Source organism: Haliaeetus leucocephalus, unplaced genomic scaffold (assembly GCF_000737465.1).
Source record: "Haliaeetus leucocephalus isolate CR32 unplaced genomic scaffold, Haliaeetus_leucocephalus-4.0 Scaffold161, whole genome shotgun sequence".
In the NCBI taxonomy this organism is placed as follows: domain Eukaryota; kingdom Metazoa; phylum Chordata; class Aves; order Accipitriformes; family Accipitridae; genus Haliaeetus; species Haliaeetus leucocephalus.
Window position 1 is genome coordinate 1,002,796 of NW_010972597.1, and position 18,330 is coordinate 1,021,125.

Here is an 18,330-nt window from a genome sequence, read left to right on the forward strand (position 1 = left end):
CACTTGCCTTTCTGTTTTGAACTGGTAGAAGTATACTTCAGAGTCTACACCTGTAACTATTTGTAACCAAAATGATTTCTCCATCAACATTTCTCCCCTACAGAAGATGAAATCATGTGAGGAAAGAAAACATATTCCTACAGTAAGGAAGCCCTGCCTGCTTCTGATGGACAAAGCATGCCTACTTACTCTGTTTACTCCCATGGAGACAAATACAACTTCTGACACTTCCTTATCATAGCTTCCTACCATGAAAATGGTGCAGTGTATCCTAACAGCATAGAAAGTCTGTTTCTACTCCCTTGTCGCTCCTGCTCAGCGAAAGTCATGTTTTTGGAGCACGTAGTTTTCACTTGGCATCTTCGGTTCTTAAATGTACTTGTAATGGAGAAATGTCAGATTGTCCTTGGTTTGTTTAGCTGAGGAAATCAGTCCTTGGGATGCTGCTGCATGTTTGCGTGTAACAGGAGTTCAAAGGGGAGGAGTAGGTATGTGGTGGTGTGCCCTGTTGCTTTTCTCCATGCTGAATGGCTGTCTCTACTCCTGTGCAAGTAGTTGCATTCAAATGCCAGCCAGAATTTGTTGAAGGATTCTGCACAGTGGTATGTTTTACACTGAACTGTAACAGAGGCAGACTGTAAGTTCACTGTAGTCTCCCACCCAGTATCCATGTTGGGAAGCTGCTAAGCCCTGGGGTGGTTACAAAGCCAGCCCTGCCCTCAGCTGCCAAGAGCTTCTCCATGGACTTTGTCGCTTTCTTGGTTTCAACTGATGTTTGCATTTCTTCAGGGTATAGAAAAGACACCTGAAATATAGAAAAGAACAGATGTGGGCTTACTTTGGTGTGCCCTAGATGGCCAGCTCTATTTCTTCAAGCTCCTTCTTGTAGTCTGGTCCTTGCTACAGCTCTGTAAAAGCTCTCCTATCTATTTACTTGTAAATGGTCCAGCAAAATTTACTGCTCTTTCTTCAGATGGTCTGTTTGCTCTCTGTAATTTGATTTTCAGATGAGCTCATCTTCCCCTGTTATCTAAACCAAGAGCAACAACCTGATGATAAATTCTGCAGCCTCTGTTGCAGTAATGTAACATGAGCGTAACACGATGCTTCTCTCCAACAGGACATGGCTGGAAATTGGCTGTAGCCCAAGCAGTGTTCAGAGTACATGTGGTACAGGGTAGCATGGCAATCGGTTGACTCATTTTCTAAATTAAGATTAAAGGCTTAGTTAGAGAAATTTAGTGTCTGCCTCTTAACAACAACAAACACACACTTTATTTGGTGAGTTCCCTCTGCCAGCCTCAGTGCTGCATCGTGTGGAGGGAGGGAGCATATAGACAGCCAGGTCCCACAGAAAGCTTTCAGTTTGTGATAACTCTGTGTTGAATGAGGACTTGGCTTTGTGGGGTTTTCTAATATTGCATGCAATGTCTTGAAAAGCGTAACATTGATCTGGATGAAGCAATTGATTTGCAGGTAGCTGTCCATTCATATTCTGCCACTAGCAGTAAATTCTTGCTTTATACTTTCTTTAAGTAGAAGAGATTGCCATCAGTGTTTGCTACCTTTTGTAATCTGAGACTATTTTAACCAAAAATATTCCCATTGCAAAGCAGCACAATCCAGTGAGCCCTGAGGTATTGCTAAGTTTTCCCAAAGACGAAGGTGCCACGTGAAGGTGTCTTTCTACCACTGGAATCCACTAAAACAGCCCAATTCGCGGTGTGCTCTGAGCACAGTTGTAACTGCTCTGGATTGGTCTTGCTGCTCAGAGGTCCCCAGGCATTGGCATGTGCTCATGAATCATTTCCTAACATGTCAGCTCCACCCACCCACACAGAAGGGGGCTGCACCCATGCTTTCCCCCATGGCTGTCACACTGAGTCCATGTGCATTGGGAGCAATCACGTTGTTTTTCCAGCACACAGAAAAGAAGCCTAAGTGCAGCCCATTTTAGCCTTCTATGCACCTGCTGTTGGCATGCGACCTCTTGCAAAAGCAAATGTAGTTTGAAGTAAGCCATCGCTTCTAACGGTGTATAAAATCACACACCAAACCCCTGAAGACTGCCACAGAAAATCAGTGCAGTTCATTCGCTGTAGCTGGTTTATGGGTGTGCCTAAAACACAGTCCATGGAAATGCTCTTTCTTTTTCCATCAACAGGTGTAGCAACACTCATAACATTTTCAAGTCTTCCTGTCACCTGAGTATTGATGCAGCAACCAGGGAATCACAAAAGCAGGGAGAGAGGCTGGCTGAATGTTGAGGGTGCCCAGGCTTTCCACGGGCATCAGTGGCCTTCTGCACTTTTGTACCTTATCAGAATATAACAAAGACAAATGCCAAAGTCATCAGTGGGTAAACAGCAAAGGAGCCTTTGCGCAGGGGGCATGTGTTTGCACTGCTCAGGACATGTTCACAATCAATTCAAGTAGAAATAATGTGAGGAGAAAGCACAGTGAAATCGAAACTCCTGACTGTATTTCTGTTGAATGAGGTGAATAGGTTTGCCTCATAGAAGGCGTTTCAAGTTATACAGCAGTCATACAAATTGAACACTGCTGTGCTGCTGGTTGAAGTCCACAGTCTGTTAAATAAACTGTTCAAGTGACCACTTTCTCAATTTCTCCAGGAACCAGATTATAATTACAGAGCTGAAGTAAAAAAACTCATTCCCCACTTGGAGTATTTGGATGAAATACCAGCAAGGCAAACTGCTCTCCTTCCTTCCAAGAAGATGCATGAGGATTGGCTAATCATCAAGGAATCCATCAAGGAAGGTGGTTTAGCTGGAGACATTTCATGGTTAGGTATGTCAAGTTTCCTATCAGGGTTTATTTTTCAGGTCATGATGTGTGAAAAAGAAAGACGAAGAGCAAGATGGCCTCTTCAAAGCCGATGTTTAATTATAGCGAAGGGATGAAGGACATTGTCTTCTTCACTTGGGAAGTGAGGAAGCTGGAATTCAGCATGGTGCAGATTTAAATGAAAGCTGGCCTAAGCTGGGCATCAAGATCAGAAAAATGCAGATGACTTCTAGAGCAAATCCAAGGAGTAGCTGGGAGTCTGTACTTAGCGTTCATTCTGCATGATGGGAAGAAGCAAAGCTTGGAAAGGAATGTTTCAACAACAGGTGTTCACAGCCTTTTCCATGGTAGCAGTCAATCCTATGTAGCATGGATGTAGCAGGATTTCCTACTCCAATTTAATAATAGGAAAGACAATTTGGTCACAACCCCTCAATGGTAGCAACATCCTAGCAACTGAGATTGCATCGTCTTGTAAGAGATCTGTTCCATTTTCTTTGCCTCTGTGATTAAGTCCATTACATTCATTAGTAGAGAGTAAATGGTTTGAAAATAAATCTGTTGTCCCCTTGCCTGTAGCCGTGATTATAGTTCAGATGTCCATGCTTTTATGTATCATGCTACATGCACTTTACCACGTACCATTAAATATTACAAAGTATTTCCTATAACTGCTCCTGTTGCTTCCCATTAGTGTGGGCAATGCAGTTGGCTTCCCAACCCCCCGACTTGTGGTTTGCCTGCCAACTGTACTCCATTAAAAATTTAGTTTGTTTTGGAATAAGTACATATGTTTGTCATTTATTTAATCCCTGTGGGTCCAAATCATTAGTTGTAATAGTAGTTATGGTGGGGAAAAAATCCATTAAAATCTGATCCCTCAGTGATCCTGCTTTGGCAACATCAGCTATGGTTCAGAAAACTAGTTAACAAAGTGAGCTGACAGAAACAGTAGGGACGGAGCACAAAATAGTGAATTTTTATTGTTTCCTGGTGTAACCGGACTTACATTCTTGCCTTCAGCTCTAAACTGATGAGTTCATATGGTCAGGTTCAGACATCCCTGTATTTTTTTCTTTCCTATTGCAATGTTGACTCGGGTACTTTTCATGCACTCTGTATTTCGTGGGTCTGTATTAACAACTATGGCAGAGGTATTTTAAAGTTCCCTGACACTCAGGTCTTAAGGAAATGGCCATATTATTACAGAGCTGATTGCTCCACTGTGGAGCTGGTAGATGCTCAGCACTTTACGAAGCACACTAATCATCTAGGCACCAAAATGAAATTTGCTGTCCTGTGGGTTGTTGACTGCACATGCTGCTCTCACGGCTGTGCTGTGCTCTCAGGACAGTTGGGCAGGTAAGAGGACAAGGCTCTGTCTGCCTTCATTAGCTTTTGTATAATCTACCCTGCCCTGTAGCATTACCAAAACTCAGTTTTCACCTTTCTTTCTGTGGTAGAGAAGTATCTGTCTCTGAGGCAGCACTGGGAAAATCAATCGCTGCCATTCCCAGATTTCTGTAACTACTGGTACGTGGCTTGTCCCCATTGACTAATAGCTCTGGTAAGGTGGCCATCACCATCTGCATTGTGCCTGGGCATTTAAGCAATATATTTTAAGACTGGGGGTTTGGACTGTGCGTGTGGCAAGCCTGCAGTGGTTCTCTCACAGGCAGGTGGGCAGCAAATGAGAGGCAGCTTACTCTTACTCTAGGCATGCAGGCAGGGGAAGTAGCAGAGCCCTGGACACGTCCAGGCTCACCCATGAGGTGGTTGGAGGTGGGTGGCGAGCACAGAGTGGTTCCTGACCCCAGACTCAGCCAGCAGCCTGTCTCTGGAGTCCAGGAGCAGGAGGAGGGTGGAAAGGGACTTTGCTTTAGTTGGGGGTCCCCACGTTCTGCCATCTGCAGAGGACAGCTACGGGGGACTGCGTGCAGCACCAGAAAGCCCTCTGTCTCCAGACTTGACCCATTCCAGCATGTTTCTTGTAGCGGCAATAACATGTTTTTCTATCCCCTACAGCTCCAAGTGTGCAGCAGCAGTCGCTGTATTGGCAGTGTAAGGTGATGGTGTGGTTAGCGTTGCATGACTGTGCTTACACTAGTGAAACCTCTCTCTTAGATCCATATCTTGGGGCAATAGCAAGGCAGTCTGGATGCAGCCCAAGACCCCCGACAGCTTCCAGACCTGGAACCGCGCAGTGGTCTGCTAATGCAGGGAGATCTAGCAATGCCCGTCTCTTGTACAGTGGCTGTCCTCTTCCAGATCCCACTGTTTCTGATGAGCTGTTCACAAAAGATGACTCTAGTGATTTGACACATGGTAATGTATGTTTTTTAATCCTCTTCTTTCCCACACCTCCACCTTCTTCTAAATGTTTTTATTGCTGGTGAAAACCTGGGTGCTTTGAATACCACCCACCCATGCCGCCGCTAGATCAGATTCAGCACATATTTTCTTCCATGGGACTCACCTGCTCTTCCATGTGCCTTCCTTTATTTCCCCCTGCAGCAGAAGGTGCAAGTCATCTGTGCTTTGCCCTCCTCAGCCCCTCAGCCCCATCCATTATGTGCGGCTGTCCCTCTTGACAGCCCCATGCTGCAATGGTGCTCCCTTACTGAAGTCGCCTTTCACACCTCATCAAAAGCTGTCCTGCGCAGTGCTTTAAATTACACCTCAGCCTAGCTGGGGCTCACTTACGTCACACCTGGGCACATCTTCTTCAGTCATAGGAATGTGCTCCAAGGTAGTCCTCCAGAAGGGCACGGTGATACACATTCACTCCCTGTTGGATCACGTCCTCAAAACTATGTGTAGGTGTAGTGCAGTCTCACACTGCAGCAGCATCACTGCTGTCAATGAGCACTTTCTTTTGGGTTTCCAGTGCTGGGTCCCTCAGCAAGAGGAGTCAGTTCCTTGACTTCACATACCTGCTCTACAGGCTAGCCCAAAACACAGGTGTACCACTGCCCTTCCTGCCCTGGCCACCCAGTACTGCCAAGTTAGCAGCTCCTGGAGACAGCTAGATGGAACGGGCATTCACTTCTGGTACAATATTTGGCACTTCCCAAGACATCCTTCCCTGTGTCCTCAAAAGACCTTGATGGTGCAACTCCACCGGCCCGTAGAGTGCAGATTAGATAGGAAGGTGGTGTTTGTTTTCCCAGCATTGTGGGCTGCTTCTCTCTGATGACAGTCCCACCTCAGTTCCTTGCTCTAGGTAGGAGTCAGGATGATGAACTAGATGAAGCAATGCAGTGTGAACAGCTGAGTGCGCATTCAGAAATGTGGAAACCGAGTACAGCTTGCTAGGGAATGAGGCCATAATTTCACATGCACTTTTAGGTAGCTAGCTCTACTGATAGAGACAGTTTCACCCAATGTTCACTGCTTCTTCCTGCCCACTGCCTTGTTTCTTGTTTTGGCAAGACCATCTGGATAGGCACATGGGGAACCTAATTCTGAGTGGGATCCAGCTAAAAAATAACCCAGAAAAACAAACACACAAAAAAACCCAAAAAGGACGTTTAGTTTTAATCTTGATATGTTCCCTGATCTGACTCACCATGTGGCCACTCAAATGTTTGCATCAGCACAGTGGAGGGGGCAGGGCAGGAGCAGGAGGAGACAGGTTCTGGTAGAAACAGAGAAACTGCATCTTAGCAGCAATGTCAGGCCATGCTAACTGACACTGTGAACCTACGCCATGAAATATTGCATCTTCCTGTCTATGGGAAATGATGTTGTTTGATTTCAAAGACAGCACCATTTGTTAAATGCTGGAGTAAAATGTTTTCTTTTTTCCTTTTTTCTTAGGACTCAGTCAAGTTATATGTGGGAACCCCACCAAGGCCCTTCGTGCAAGGAGGCAAAAGCTAGGTGTATGTTTTTCTTGTATACTTCATATTCCTGCCTGGTGACCCCCATAAATCCTGGGATAAACTGAACTCCCACTGTGGTCTGTGGCAACTCACTCTCTAAGCCCCCCAACATGCAATTGGCCTTGAGGAGGACGGAGAGTCTCTTGTCCTGATGTTACAAAGGTGCCCATGTGCTAGCAGCAATTAACCATCAGCTGTAAAGGAAGACGTGAAAATCACCTATCGGCTGCTGGCAGCAGATTTCCTGTTGTCCTGGCTAAGCAAAGCACAAGGCAGGATTGCAAAATTTGACAGGATTTCTACAACAGCTATTAGGCAAAAGATTTTTTTCAGCATTATTTCTTTGATGTTGGCATAAATAGTCAGATTGCTAATGCCGCAAGGTCGTTCCTATTGACTAAACAAACACAAAGCCAAAGTTTGTTCCTCTTGGCAGTGGGGCGGTACCCCAGCCCTGCAGTTCAGCCTGGTCCTTTCGGCAGTAACTTAGTGAGAGGATACCCACGTGTGTAAAGGGCTGCAGTCTGGCTCATCATGGTTAGCTTTTGTAGGCCCTGAGGTTCAACATGGCATGGATACATGTGCATACATTTAAACAGGCTGCACTGTTTAAATCAGAGAAATGGCCTGCACAGGACACCTGCTTGGCAGCCTCGCTTAATGCTGACAACAGATGTTAAAGAACCGCTAGAAAAAATGTGTCCCTCCCTTGTCTCTCTGCTGCCACTGCCCGAGCACTGGAAGCTTTTCTGAAACAAATTTGAACATTTGAGTGAATTATTGTGTGTTATAAACTAGGATGTGGAAGGGAACTGCAGTCATATGCTGAATGAAGCAGTTCCTGTCGCACTGGTCTTAATATGCTTATTGGTATAGATGCTACAGGCTTATACACCAGCGAGATATAAATCAACATTTTTCTTACTGCCACCCTGGGTTCCTCAAGCTGTAACAGTGCACATGACTGGGGCATGGGGCTTCTTAAAACTGAAGGGCAAGAAAATGGTGAGGATGATCTGAAAACTCAGGAGTAACAGCAGACTTTGATGCCTTCTAAAATCCACAATCTAGAAACAGAGCTGGGGAGAGCTCCTGAGGTTATCAAGATAACTTCTGTCATTTTTGCAGTCACCTGCAGTGAGCCCTTTGAAAGTATGCGGTCTGAGGACAGAAAACTTTTACGGCTCTGGAGGAGCAGGAGACCTGCACCAGGAAGATGTGTTCTCTGAACTGAGAATATGGAGAGAGCAGCACAAGTGGTGAGACCGCAGGAGAAATCTTGTCATGCAATAAGAGGGCCATTCATTTTCTGCTGTAATAATAAAATAAACTCTTTGGCCACCTGGTGGTGGTTTCAGGGGATAGTCTTGGCCTCCTGCCTTCCTGTCCCTGTGGTGGCCATCCTTCTATCAGTCCTGCCCACTGAAGCATCTGTGGGGAGGGCAAGGGAGAAGAAACCTGGGGGAAGCTCTGACCTCTCTCTAGAGCAGGCTGAAGACCAGCATAGGCTGGGTGGGCTTGCTTGCTTAGCGAGAGCATGGAAATGAATTTTCATTCTTGGCCCTGACAGTGTCTGCCTTCAGACAGCAAAAGAAGTGAAAGTTGATGAGGTTTTCTGCAAGGATCACGTTGGCTTAACCAAATGAAAGGCTGAAAGGAAAATAACGCCATGCTAAGATTCCCCCATCTCATAGACAGATAATGGTTGTTTTGGAAGTAAAAATGGCTTTATTTCTCTGAGCTTACTTCATTGTGTAGTATTTTAAAATAGCCCCATTTCACTTGATTAACTTTAGGACACTTTCAGATAATCAGACACAGGCAGCTTAGATGGCTGATCCATTTAGAATGATTTTCTGTATCTCCAGGAAAGTGGGAAATCACAGTGGGTGACTAAATCCACTGCCTGGGTGTTTGCCTGTGTGGCCATGCGCCATGCCAAGCTGCACTTGGCTGGCTACATATTCACAACTTATAGGCTAACTAAAGGTGTGATACTTGATGTTGTCCAGGTGCCTGCAAACAGGTCAGCAAGAAAAAGCCATCCAAGCACTGAAGGTAACTCTTAGTGGTGAGGAAGAGGGTGAAGACTGCAGCCTGATTGACAGCTGTGAAGATGAGTTGAGGGAGACCTGTGATGAGGACCTCATTGAAAGGATTTCACTTGATTTTTCTTGCCAGTCCTGTCTCTCCCAGTCTTCCTCAGGTACTGGACCTAAACCTCTGGGGAAGAGTTAGCTTAGGTGACATATGCTACTAACCATTTGTAGATAGATGTATTAGTAACTGCAGTGTTTTACGAGATCTGGCTTCTGTGCTCTAGAGCAGCAATTTGGAAATAACATTGCAAAGCCAGACCCTAAGTAATCTATTCCAGTTTTTAAGCAGGACATGGTGGCCAGCTGTGTTGACCATCAGGTGATATATTTCAGCATGGATCTGTAGAATTAAGAGGAACAAAGCTGCTCTTGCACCAGCTTAGCATCAAGTCTAGAAGAAGGACATGCCTCTGTCTTTTACCTTGTGTCATTAATTTATGGCAGTGCCAGGTGAGTCTAAAATACTGTTGTTCCAACTAAGCTATATTTTACCCCATTTGGCACTGATGGAAATAATGGCTGAGCTAATGACTGAGGTTTAACTGGGCAACTGCAAATTCTGGAAAGATATGCAACCAAAGGGATGCATTCAGTAAAGAGTTTAAAAATGAAACGTGCTCTTCTACTCAGGAACAAAGCCAAAGGCCTCTCTGGAATTGCATTTACATAAATGAAAGCAGAATTCCTGCTCTTCGCTAGTTGTTGAATATTGTACTTAAGAATATTAGAAACATTAATAATGGTTATTCCAAATACATATGAAGTAGAGGAGCTTACAAAAGTACAATTTTAATCTATTTCTATTGTTAATCACCTTTTTTTGCCTTAAAACTATTAGCATGTGAATTTTCATTTTACATTTCTTGCAAGGGCAAAAATGGATCTATTAAAATTTGGAAAAATATAATATATTTTGGAAAAAACAGAAGTATCATTAAACTATTCAAAGTTTCTGTGTATTAACAGTAATATAAACAATATCTCCTTAGCAGGAACAGAAACTGTTTGGAAAAATCTGAAGGAATGGCCTATTGTCCAGTGACCACAGAAGTCTTAGACTATGATCTCATGGTCTCTCTAGATTTAATCTGATCTTTTTTAGATTTAATATGATTTCTTTAAATTTAGTATGATTTATTATGATCTCATCATCTTTGTAGATTGAGTAGACAATGCCCCAAACACCTCACACAGTGAAATGCACCCAACATAGTGTCATGCCCTATAGGACTATGGAAGTGAATGGTTGGGCATAGATCTGCCCATCTTGTAACCAAATCTGCTAGGATTTGGTTACAAGATTGATAGACTGGTTTGAAATCTAGTATTACCTAAGGGGAGGGGGGGGAAGATGACCCAGATCCCAAATCACAAGCAGCTGGCCATAATAACCAAGATGCAAATAAAATAATCACAAATACAGTAGCTTTTGCCCGCTGTCACTAATGGACATATGTGTTTCGCAGAGCAAATACCTGATAAAACTTGAGCAACTGATAGACTTTATTCAGCAAGACAGTTAAAAAAATACAGTTTTCCTCTGTGACTTGAGACTGTGTCAAGATTTTGAGAGGTATTTAAATGCCTCAACACTTAACTTCAGAAGTGTGTCCTACCCAATGTGATTTTCTCACAGAAGAACTTGTTGCTGGAAACAATCCTTCTGACCAGGAAAAGACAAGTCATCTGAGCAAAACTGCTCTTATGTAAAAGTGTTTGCAGCGTCAGATCCATATAATCTGCACTCTTTGGAAGTCATAGAGTGTTATTTCAGGCTCTTGAGTCAGGCATACCAGTCTTTCAGAGTGTCTTTACTTAAAAACAAATAAAAAACCCTAAAAAATTTAGACATTTTTTAAAGCATATAGTAAGATGGAAACTGTTCAGTGAAAATCTTTTATCAGCTTTATGTGGTTACCTAAGCAGTAAAATACATCCCCATCAATTAGGAGCTATAAAACTTTCTGGGCCTGGGTTTTGGTGGCACATTCTTTAGATTGTGTTCCTGCCCTGGACCCTGCTGATCAGGCGCTTAAGTGCAGTTGGTTTTCTTAATAGACAACAGCAATCAGATCCCTGCTATATATAGAATGGTTTTAAGCATATATGCATGCACATTATATTCATAAGTCAGCAACAAGATTTTACTTCTCTATATGTTGCACCTGAGGATTACATGGGCTAAAATATGAACAGCCAGATAGTAGCCCTGCATGCAGTGCAATATTTTCCGTAGCAGTCAGGCACTTTCCATAATTTTAAGGCTAATCTCAAGAGCTTATTCTTACACCTCTGCCTCTGATTAAAAAAAAAGTGGATCCACTCATCTGTGATTATTCCTGTGCCTTGAATTTCAGATCACTGGGTGGGGTCCTCAGGTATTTGAAACAAGTCAGTGCAAACACTGGCCAGGAACGATGCAGGTATGATCCTGCCTGAGAACAGGAGGGTGGGAGAGCTGGTCTGTCCCTCTTGAGCTGTGTGTGGCTTGTGAGCAGTTCCAGTGCTTGGCACATCACTGGCAGGGAGGCCGCCAAGTAACCCAAACCCCCGACTATCAGAGGAAACAATTCGACAAGGCCAGCATCGCTGTGTGCCCCAGGACACATCTGCCCACCCAGCACCATCACACAGCATTCTCCAAAACCTTTCACTCGCTGAGTTGGTCATTTAGGAGTAAGATGAACTGGTAAATCACTGCATTTTCCCCTGTGTTTCAGGTTCATCACAGGCTCAGGAAGGTGCAGTGTTCCCCAACCTGAACCACTGTCTAATTCCGTCCCCTCCAAAAAGCCCTTCACCTGCATCTGTAACGGGTGTTGCAGCAAGACACTGGAAAATGAGGAACCACAGGGTAAGATGCCTAAAAGTACCCAGCCAAGAGGAGGAGAGGCAGTGGACACAGCGATGCCAGTCAAGGACTCATCAAGAAACTTCAGCCCAGTCTCTGGGCAAAGAACTTGCTCTCCTGAGCCAGCATGGCATGCCGGGTGCCTCCAGATCCCAAGGGCAGGGCCAGCCTGCTGGGAGCACCGGCTGGCGAAGACCTATTTCAGGACCAGCAGCTGTTGGATCAACAAGCATCAGGTATGCACACTGCCGGCAGCACTGCCTGCAGTGTGTCTGGGGAAGACAGAAGGGACTTCACAGCAGGAAAAAGCAGGCTTCTGTGTTGTCTCTGGAGTCTCCTGCCTGTTCTGTAAAAAGAACTTTTATTTGTGCTGACATTTACCTTTGTCCATCTAATGCTAAATGCAACATTTTCTCATGTTCCTTATAGCTTGAGTGTTGGAAATCTTGTATTTTCTTGAATAACAGGCCAGAATTTTCCTGTGTTCTTATTGCTCCACTCTCATGTTCCCCACGCAGGGCCAATGCCCATGTCTGTTGCAGAGCTCTTGCAGTGGTGCTTGTTCAAGACTCTCCTCGGGTAAACCCCAGGACAAATTCCTGACATCCCACTTTGGGTTTTTTCCCTTGAAATTTACATTAATTCATGTTAGAAAGAGCTTTGGAAAATAAAGGAGGCATCAGAGAAGTGTCACATGCACCAAAACATGGTTATTTCTGAACCCGCTTACTGTAAGATTAGCATCATGTTGCTTCTTTGAAGAAATAAAACTGAGGAGTTGTGATATGATACCTTGATTTTGAAGTTAACGTAGACATTATAGAGCAGTATAGGCAGAGAGTGCATGCCTTGTGTGGGAAGCTGGTGTGCATTGTGCTGCTCCCAGGCCTGGCAGTTTTTGGTTCAGTTTTCAGAGCGGGAGATGGCAGAGCTGGTATGGAGAATGCGGATGTCCAGACCCAGAGTGCAATTTCACCACAGTGTTTCTTTCTTTTCCTCAGGCCCATCATGAATGAGAGCTGTCTTGGAGAGATCAACCACCACCAGCCAGCTGTCTGCTCATTGGCAAAAGCCTCGGAGAGGTTTGGGCTGATGAACACTGCTTGGCCCCTGACTGCCAGGGCCATATTGCAGTCCTTGCCAGACAGACCCACTGCCTTAACAACGTCTCGGAACAAAAGTCCCCAGTCCTAGAAGATACCACAGCACAGTCTTGAAGGTTCAATGCTATCTTTCAGCTTCTTCTGCAAGCTAAACGCAGAGTTGTGCAAGTAGAGCAGTTCAAACAAATGACATGATTTGCCTTAATTAAGGCTACAGCTGGTCCAGAAACGCTTTCTTTAAAAAGCACCTGCTGATCAACAGAAGAGCTAATCAACCTCTTATTACAGAAAAACGTGGTTATTTTTGTAGCCTTCATGCACTAAAACGGAACAAGTCCTAATGTATTTCCTCTCATCCACACCATGCCCTGCTCTGTGAGTCAGGCGGGGACACCGAACCAAGCAGAGCGTGGAGCCTGCAGTTTGTGCAGTAGGCTGCAGGAGAGCAGGGACACAGGGCATTCCCTCTCACGCTCAGCCACCTGACCTAGCAGCAGCCCCGCGATGTATCTTTTGCAGTCCTGGATGTTTAACATGCAAGGGACAAAGCCAAGGGCTTGAGAGGAAGCATTGACCAGAGCGGGTTGTAAGGGATGGGTGCGTTGCCTGAGGAAGAGCCCAGGAAGGCTGGGTGGTTTCAGAGTTTTGCCCCCATGGGAGCTCACCCCATTCACAGGCATCCGAGGTTCTTGTTGCCTGCATCGCTACGGGAGTGAATGCTGACCAAATGGCTCATCCCAATATTAATGTGTGTGTTTGCTCTGTAGCTACCTGGAAGGATTTCTCTCACTTCCTATGGATAGATATTGCATACCAGAATTTCATTAGCAAAAGTGACCTCTGTAAGCAGGTGTCAGAGCATCCCCTGCGTATGCTTTTGGAGTCAGGCATGCCACCTCTAGGTTTTTTTAGATCAAATAGACTTTCAAATTTCATGTGACTGAATAATTTTAAGAAATGCTGCAGCAAAGACAAGGCAGGGAAGTAAGGCAATAATCTCTTTGGGTGAGATTCAAAACATCTGTTTTAGTGACTGCAGACTGTGAGATGCTGATCCAGATGACTGTGCCTTACAACTTTATTGATGTTGCAGTCTGATACCAAGCATCAGCACATTTTTTCCAGTTTAAATTACTATGTTAGATATATATTTTTAAATCAGTTGATAAAACAGTAATTACATGATGAGTTAATGAAGTGGTTTATGTCTTCTTTCTACTGGTCAGCTTAACGTACAGGAGCAGAATAATAGAGAGCCTCAAAACTTTGTCTCGTTGTGGTGATACTTGCACCACCTTCTCCTACAAAATAGTCTGGAGCTTGAAGCTAGTTTGCCTGGTTTTGGTGAGTCCTAGAGGAGGCAATCATTCATCAACAATCATTAAAACCTATATGTGGCATGTGATTCTGTGCAATACTATGGATGCAGGCAGGATTTCCCATCAGATGTCACCCAGCAACAGTGCCTGTATCCTTAAACAGGCTCCTAAAATTGACTTTTTGCCAGCATCGCTGACCATGACCATCACCAAAAAAAAATCTGACCTTGTAAGAGTAAAAACAAAGTGGCAGCGTAGTTTTCAGAAATGCTCTGCGCCCTCCCCACCTGCTTGAAGTCCGCAGCCCTCACTGGCAGTTAGCACTGGTGACAGTCAAGCCCTTTTCTATAGCCAGGGTCATATCAGTGGGTGATGGGTGGGACTGTCTTCTCCAAATATTCAGAACCTCCTTCTCAATTTGCATCTTTGATTTCAAAGGGGAGGAGGGGAAGAAGAAGCATAAGTGAGTTTTTGTGCGTGGAAACTGGGGCAGCTAGACAGGTCTGCATGTGTGCATCTGCAGATGCAAAACTCTGGGTATGGATCTGGAAAGTACTCTCAAAAGTGCCTGCGAGCTCATCTCACAGCAAACACAACTTGGCTCTGTATGTGCATGGGGCAAGGAGCTTCTCTGTAGTGGTGGAGAGGGCTTGGAGAAACGATCAGAAAAAAAGCTCTGCCCTCAGGTGTGGGAAGTAAGAGTCACTGAGGGCTTCATCAAAACCGTTTAACTCTGTTTCCTGTTTTAAGTTCCCTTCAGGTACCCCAGTGATATCTCTCAGGGGTGCAGGCAGTGTGTGACCTTCCAAACAGCCACCCCACCCCTTACTAACCGACTCTGCCCCACTGATGGCCTAACCAAGGCAGTCACATGCCATGTAGTGGCATGGCATATGTGTACAGAGACAGGAGAAGATGTCCTCTCTACCTATCGATCACTGCATCAGCTGGTGACCGAGCACTTTCTCAGGTGCGTATCAGTATGTATGGGTATGTAAGACGGGCTCGAAGCCACATGCTCTTGTGTCCTGGCAGTGCCCCTGCGAGGATTTAGTGTCCTGAGCTGACTTGAAGGCCTAAGGAGCAAAGCAGTTGGCATGAGCACTGTGGCTTTAGTGGCACTGTGCTGCAGCAGAAAGCGGCAATGCTGGGAGCTGGGGGCCCTGGGACACTTGCAGGGCAACATCTTGATGCTGCTCTCCTCATTTGAACCTCTGGGTTTTGTGCTGGAAAGCAAAAGCTCTGCTCTCAGATGGACCTTGCAGGCAGGATGCCCCATGCTTATCTGGGAGGCATGCTCGGTCTCAAGCTGCACTGCTGACCACATGCCCAGAGCACAGGGCAGGAGGCCAGAGAAGGACGCTCCCATGCTCAGCGAAGCAACAACACTTAGCTCCTGGGCATTGCTTTCCTGAGGTTGATCTCCAGCTGTGTTACCCAGCAGGGCAGAGACTGGTTTCGGGCATATAGAGAGGAAGGTGAAGTGACTTGGCAGCAGAGCAGTGACATCAGTAGGAATCTGACTTCCCTCCATCATGCACTCTCCTTGTTAATACAGTGTTGGCACAGGGAGTGGAGAAGACTAATTAGCACACGAAAGCTTAGCAGGTAGCGGAGCCAGGCATTGGTGGACAGCTCTGTTGGAGGCATGAGCTTTTTGTGTGCCACCTTCACTCCATCCTATCTGGGCTGTCTGACCTGCTGAGTGGTATGTGCAAGCATATGTGCTCTGAAGCTAAATGCATAACGAGATCCATCACCAGGCTGTCATGCATGGAGCAGCAGGGAGGCTTGTTAAGAGCAAGTGTGCCAATCACAGCCCAACATAACGGGGAAGAAGGGCTGGTAGTCTCCTCTCTGCAGGTAGCAGGTGCACCTCAAGGTTTACCAGAGCTGCCACGCTGTTGGCTGTTGCAGTTTCCAGGACAAGCCAAATAAACAGGGCTGTTGCAGATCAGATGTCCACAGCTATAACAGATCCACAGAGGAAATTGTTGCTCTGGTTTTAGTCTCTGTTTATCCACCTTCCACCTTTTTCATCTAGAAAATGTAAAAGCCAGCCAGGGCTTTAATGGGCTAATTAGGATATGTCAGGCATGATGGGCTACCCATGAATTTGATTCTCTTGGCCCTAAAGGGAAATATTTAGGGAGTTTCATCATGGTTTTCTTGTCACTGTTTCCTCTGTTAAAATCCTGTGTTGGTCCCTTGAATACGGACAAAGTCATTTAATGAACGAGCTGATTCCCATCCCTGTCTTTGCAGACTCTTAATATTTTTCTGCATAGGATCCTTGCTTCTGGTTGGATGCAACCAGTTTCGCATGTACATTACCAGGGTCCATCCCCTCATTCTTGTAATGGGCCAGGAGCTGCTGATGCCTTAATGAGATTTGCTGCTGGCTGCCAAATTGATACCTAGTGTGTAAGCAGGAGAGAGGGATGAGAACTGCTCCCCCCTCACCTATTAAATAATCGGCATCGCAGGGAAGAGTTTTCTGCCAGGAGCTAAGACTCATCAGCACATGCTGCTAAGGGAGGGGGTGGTTAGCTGGGGGCAGCTGCCCTGCAGGGAGCAGGGCTAGGAGCAAAGGGATTTGGCCCAAAGCGACAATGCTGCAGCATTAACAGAAGCACAGGCCATCCAGGAGGCCTCTCAGCATCACTTAGCTGGTGTCCTACGAGCAGCTCTGCTGGAGTGGCTGGTGCTGCCCTGCATACTGAAAGGCTCTGCTCAGCCGGAGCTTTAAAATATAATTGGAGAAAGAAGCAGGAAGCTGCGTGCCAGCCAGCCAGTTATTTCAGTGTCTAAAATTCCTTCCTTTTCCTGAAGGGAGCGTGTCCGGGACAGCATCCCACCCCAATAAATGGACCCTGACAAGCGAAGGCAGCTCCTGCTCAGACTTGGATTGCATTCTGCACCTCCCAGCTCTGCAGAGCCCAGCCCATTGCAAGGACCTTAGCATCCCATTTGGGGACAGGCCAAAGGGGATGCTAGCCCTGTCCAGTGTCCCCATTGCAGCTGTGTGCACAGCCCACCACCTGCACAGGGCTCCTGGCTGTCATGCTTGTTACCAAGGCCGTTACTCTCATTGAAGTCTTAGGGTTGCTTTGCACTTGGAACAAATTCATCTTCATTGCTAGATGAAGAGGAGATACTTTCTTTGGTGGCCAAGGAGGAGAATGCCCAGGAGATGTTGAGGAGGGAAAGTCTCATACACACCTCCTCTTCAAATACATGCAAATGACAGGTCAGCTCAGGATCATTTTCCACATGGTTCCTTGGTTTGCTACTGTGTTCAGAGCCCAACGTGCTCAGGCTCATTGCCATGGGCAGTGTCTGCACCGGTAGGACATGGGCACTTCTGGGGTACGGTTAGTCAGATGGTTCATGGTCCAGTAATGCCAGTCTCTTCATTGATAGAACAGGGTTTGAGATGGCTTAGATGTCTCCTTGGTACCACCCAGTGCCAGGTGAGATTAATCCTGCCCTGCAATAGCTTTCTCAGTATACTAGAGCATCCTGGCCATGTTTTTACTGTTGGCAGCACGTTGCTCCCCTAAAGTTCCCCTGGGGGGTACTGGAAATGTCCTGGCTGAGGCAAAGGACCAGCCTTGAAGAGTGGAGATGGCACAGAGAGCGTGTGACCACTGGGTTGGCGTGCCTTGTGTCAGTGTACATGGCTCCTTGAGCAGGTCTGTGAAGCTTTTGGACCTTCCAGGGAGGCACGGGCCAGGGGGCAGGTAGGGCAGGGCAGCTGCGGGACAGCAAGGAGGGCTTGTCCTGGGCTGAATTGAAGGTGCCACCACAGACTGCGAGCTGGTGCTGCAGGCAGAAACCTGGCCTGCTGCAGGTGCATCTGAGAGGGCAGGTCTGCTGCCCAGCCCCCAAAAGAAGGGGATGCTGGCGAGACTTTTAGAAACCAGTCCAGCTAGCTGGGAGGTGACCCAGCTAGTAGAGATCCTGCCTGGGAGGTCTCTTGCTGTCACTAGAAGACAGACAACCTGGCAGTGACAGCCTTGATCAAGCCTTAGGGGCAGTGGAGTCATTTTTCAGCTCTGCACTGGTTTCCTATGGCCCAAGGACAAATGGTGTGAGCCGAGAGGAGGTGTAGCATGGTCTTACACAGGCAACAAGAGCAGGGGCTTGCTCTGACCCATCCCTCAAACAAGGCATCTGCCACTGGCATGTCCTCTCCCCATTGCTGTCAGAAACCTCATTGCACCTGCACATCCCCAGCTGGAGCTCAGTGTGATCATGCTAAAA

The 18,330-nt window shown here is 46.1% G+C and overlaps 1 protein-coding gene across 1 annotated transcript in view; it reads left to right on the plus strand.

Moving 5' to 3' along the window:
* The window catches only part of LRRC56 (leucine rich repeat containing 56), a 52,524-nt gene extending 39,688 nt beyond the window's left edge, over positions 1 to 12,836 (plus strand). Inside the window, exons 6-12 of the mRNA XM_010562556.1 lie at positions 2,634 to 2,811; positions 4,933 to 5,133; positions 6,628 to 6,692; positions 7,821 to 7,948; positions 8,705 to 8,898; positions 11,512 to 11,878; positions 12,644 to 12,836. Coding sequence (XP_010560858.1) covers positions 2,634 to 2,811; positions 4,933 to 5,133; positions 6,628 to 6,692; positions 7,821 to 7,948; positions 8,705 to 8,898; positions 11,512 to 11,878; positions 12,644 to 12,836 — 1,326 coding nt within the window. The remainder of the gene's footprint in view (positions 1 to 2,633; positions 2,812 to 4,932; positions 5,134 to 6,627; positions 6,693 to 7,820; positions 7,949 to 8,704; positions 8,899 to 11,511; positions 11,879 to 12,643) is intronic.
* The last annotated feature ends 5,494 nt before the right edge of the window (positions 12,837 to 18,330 follow it).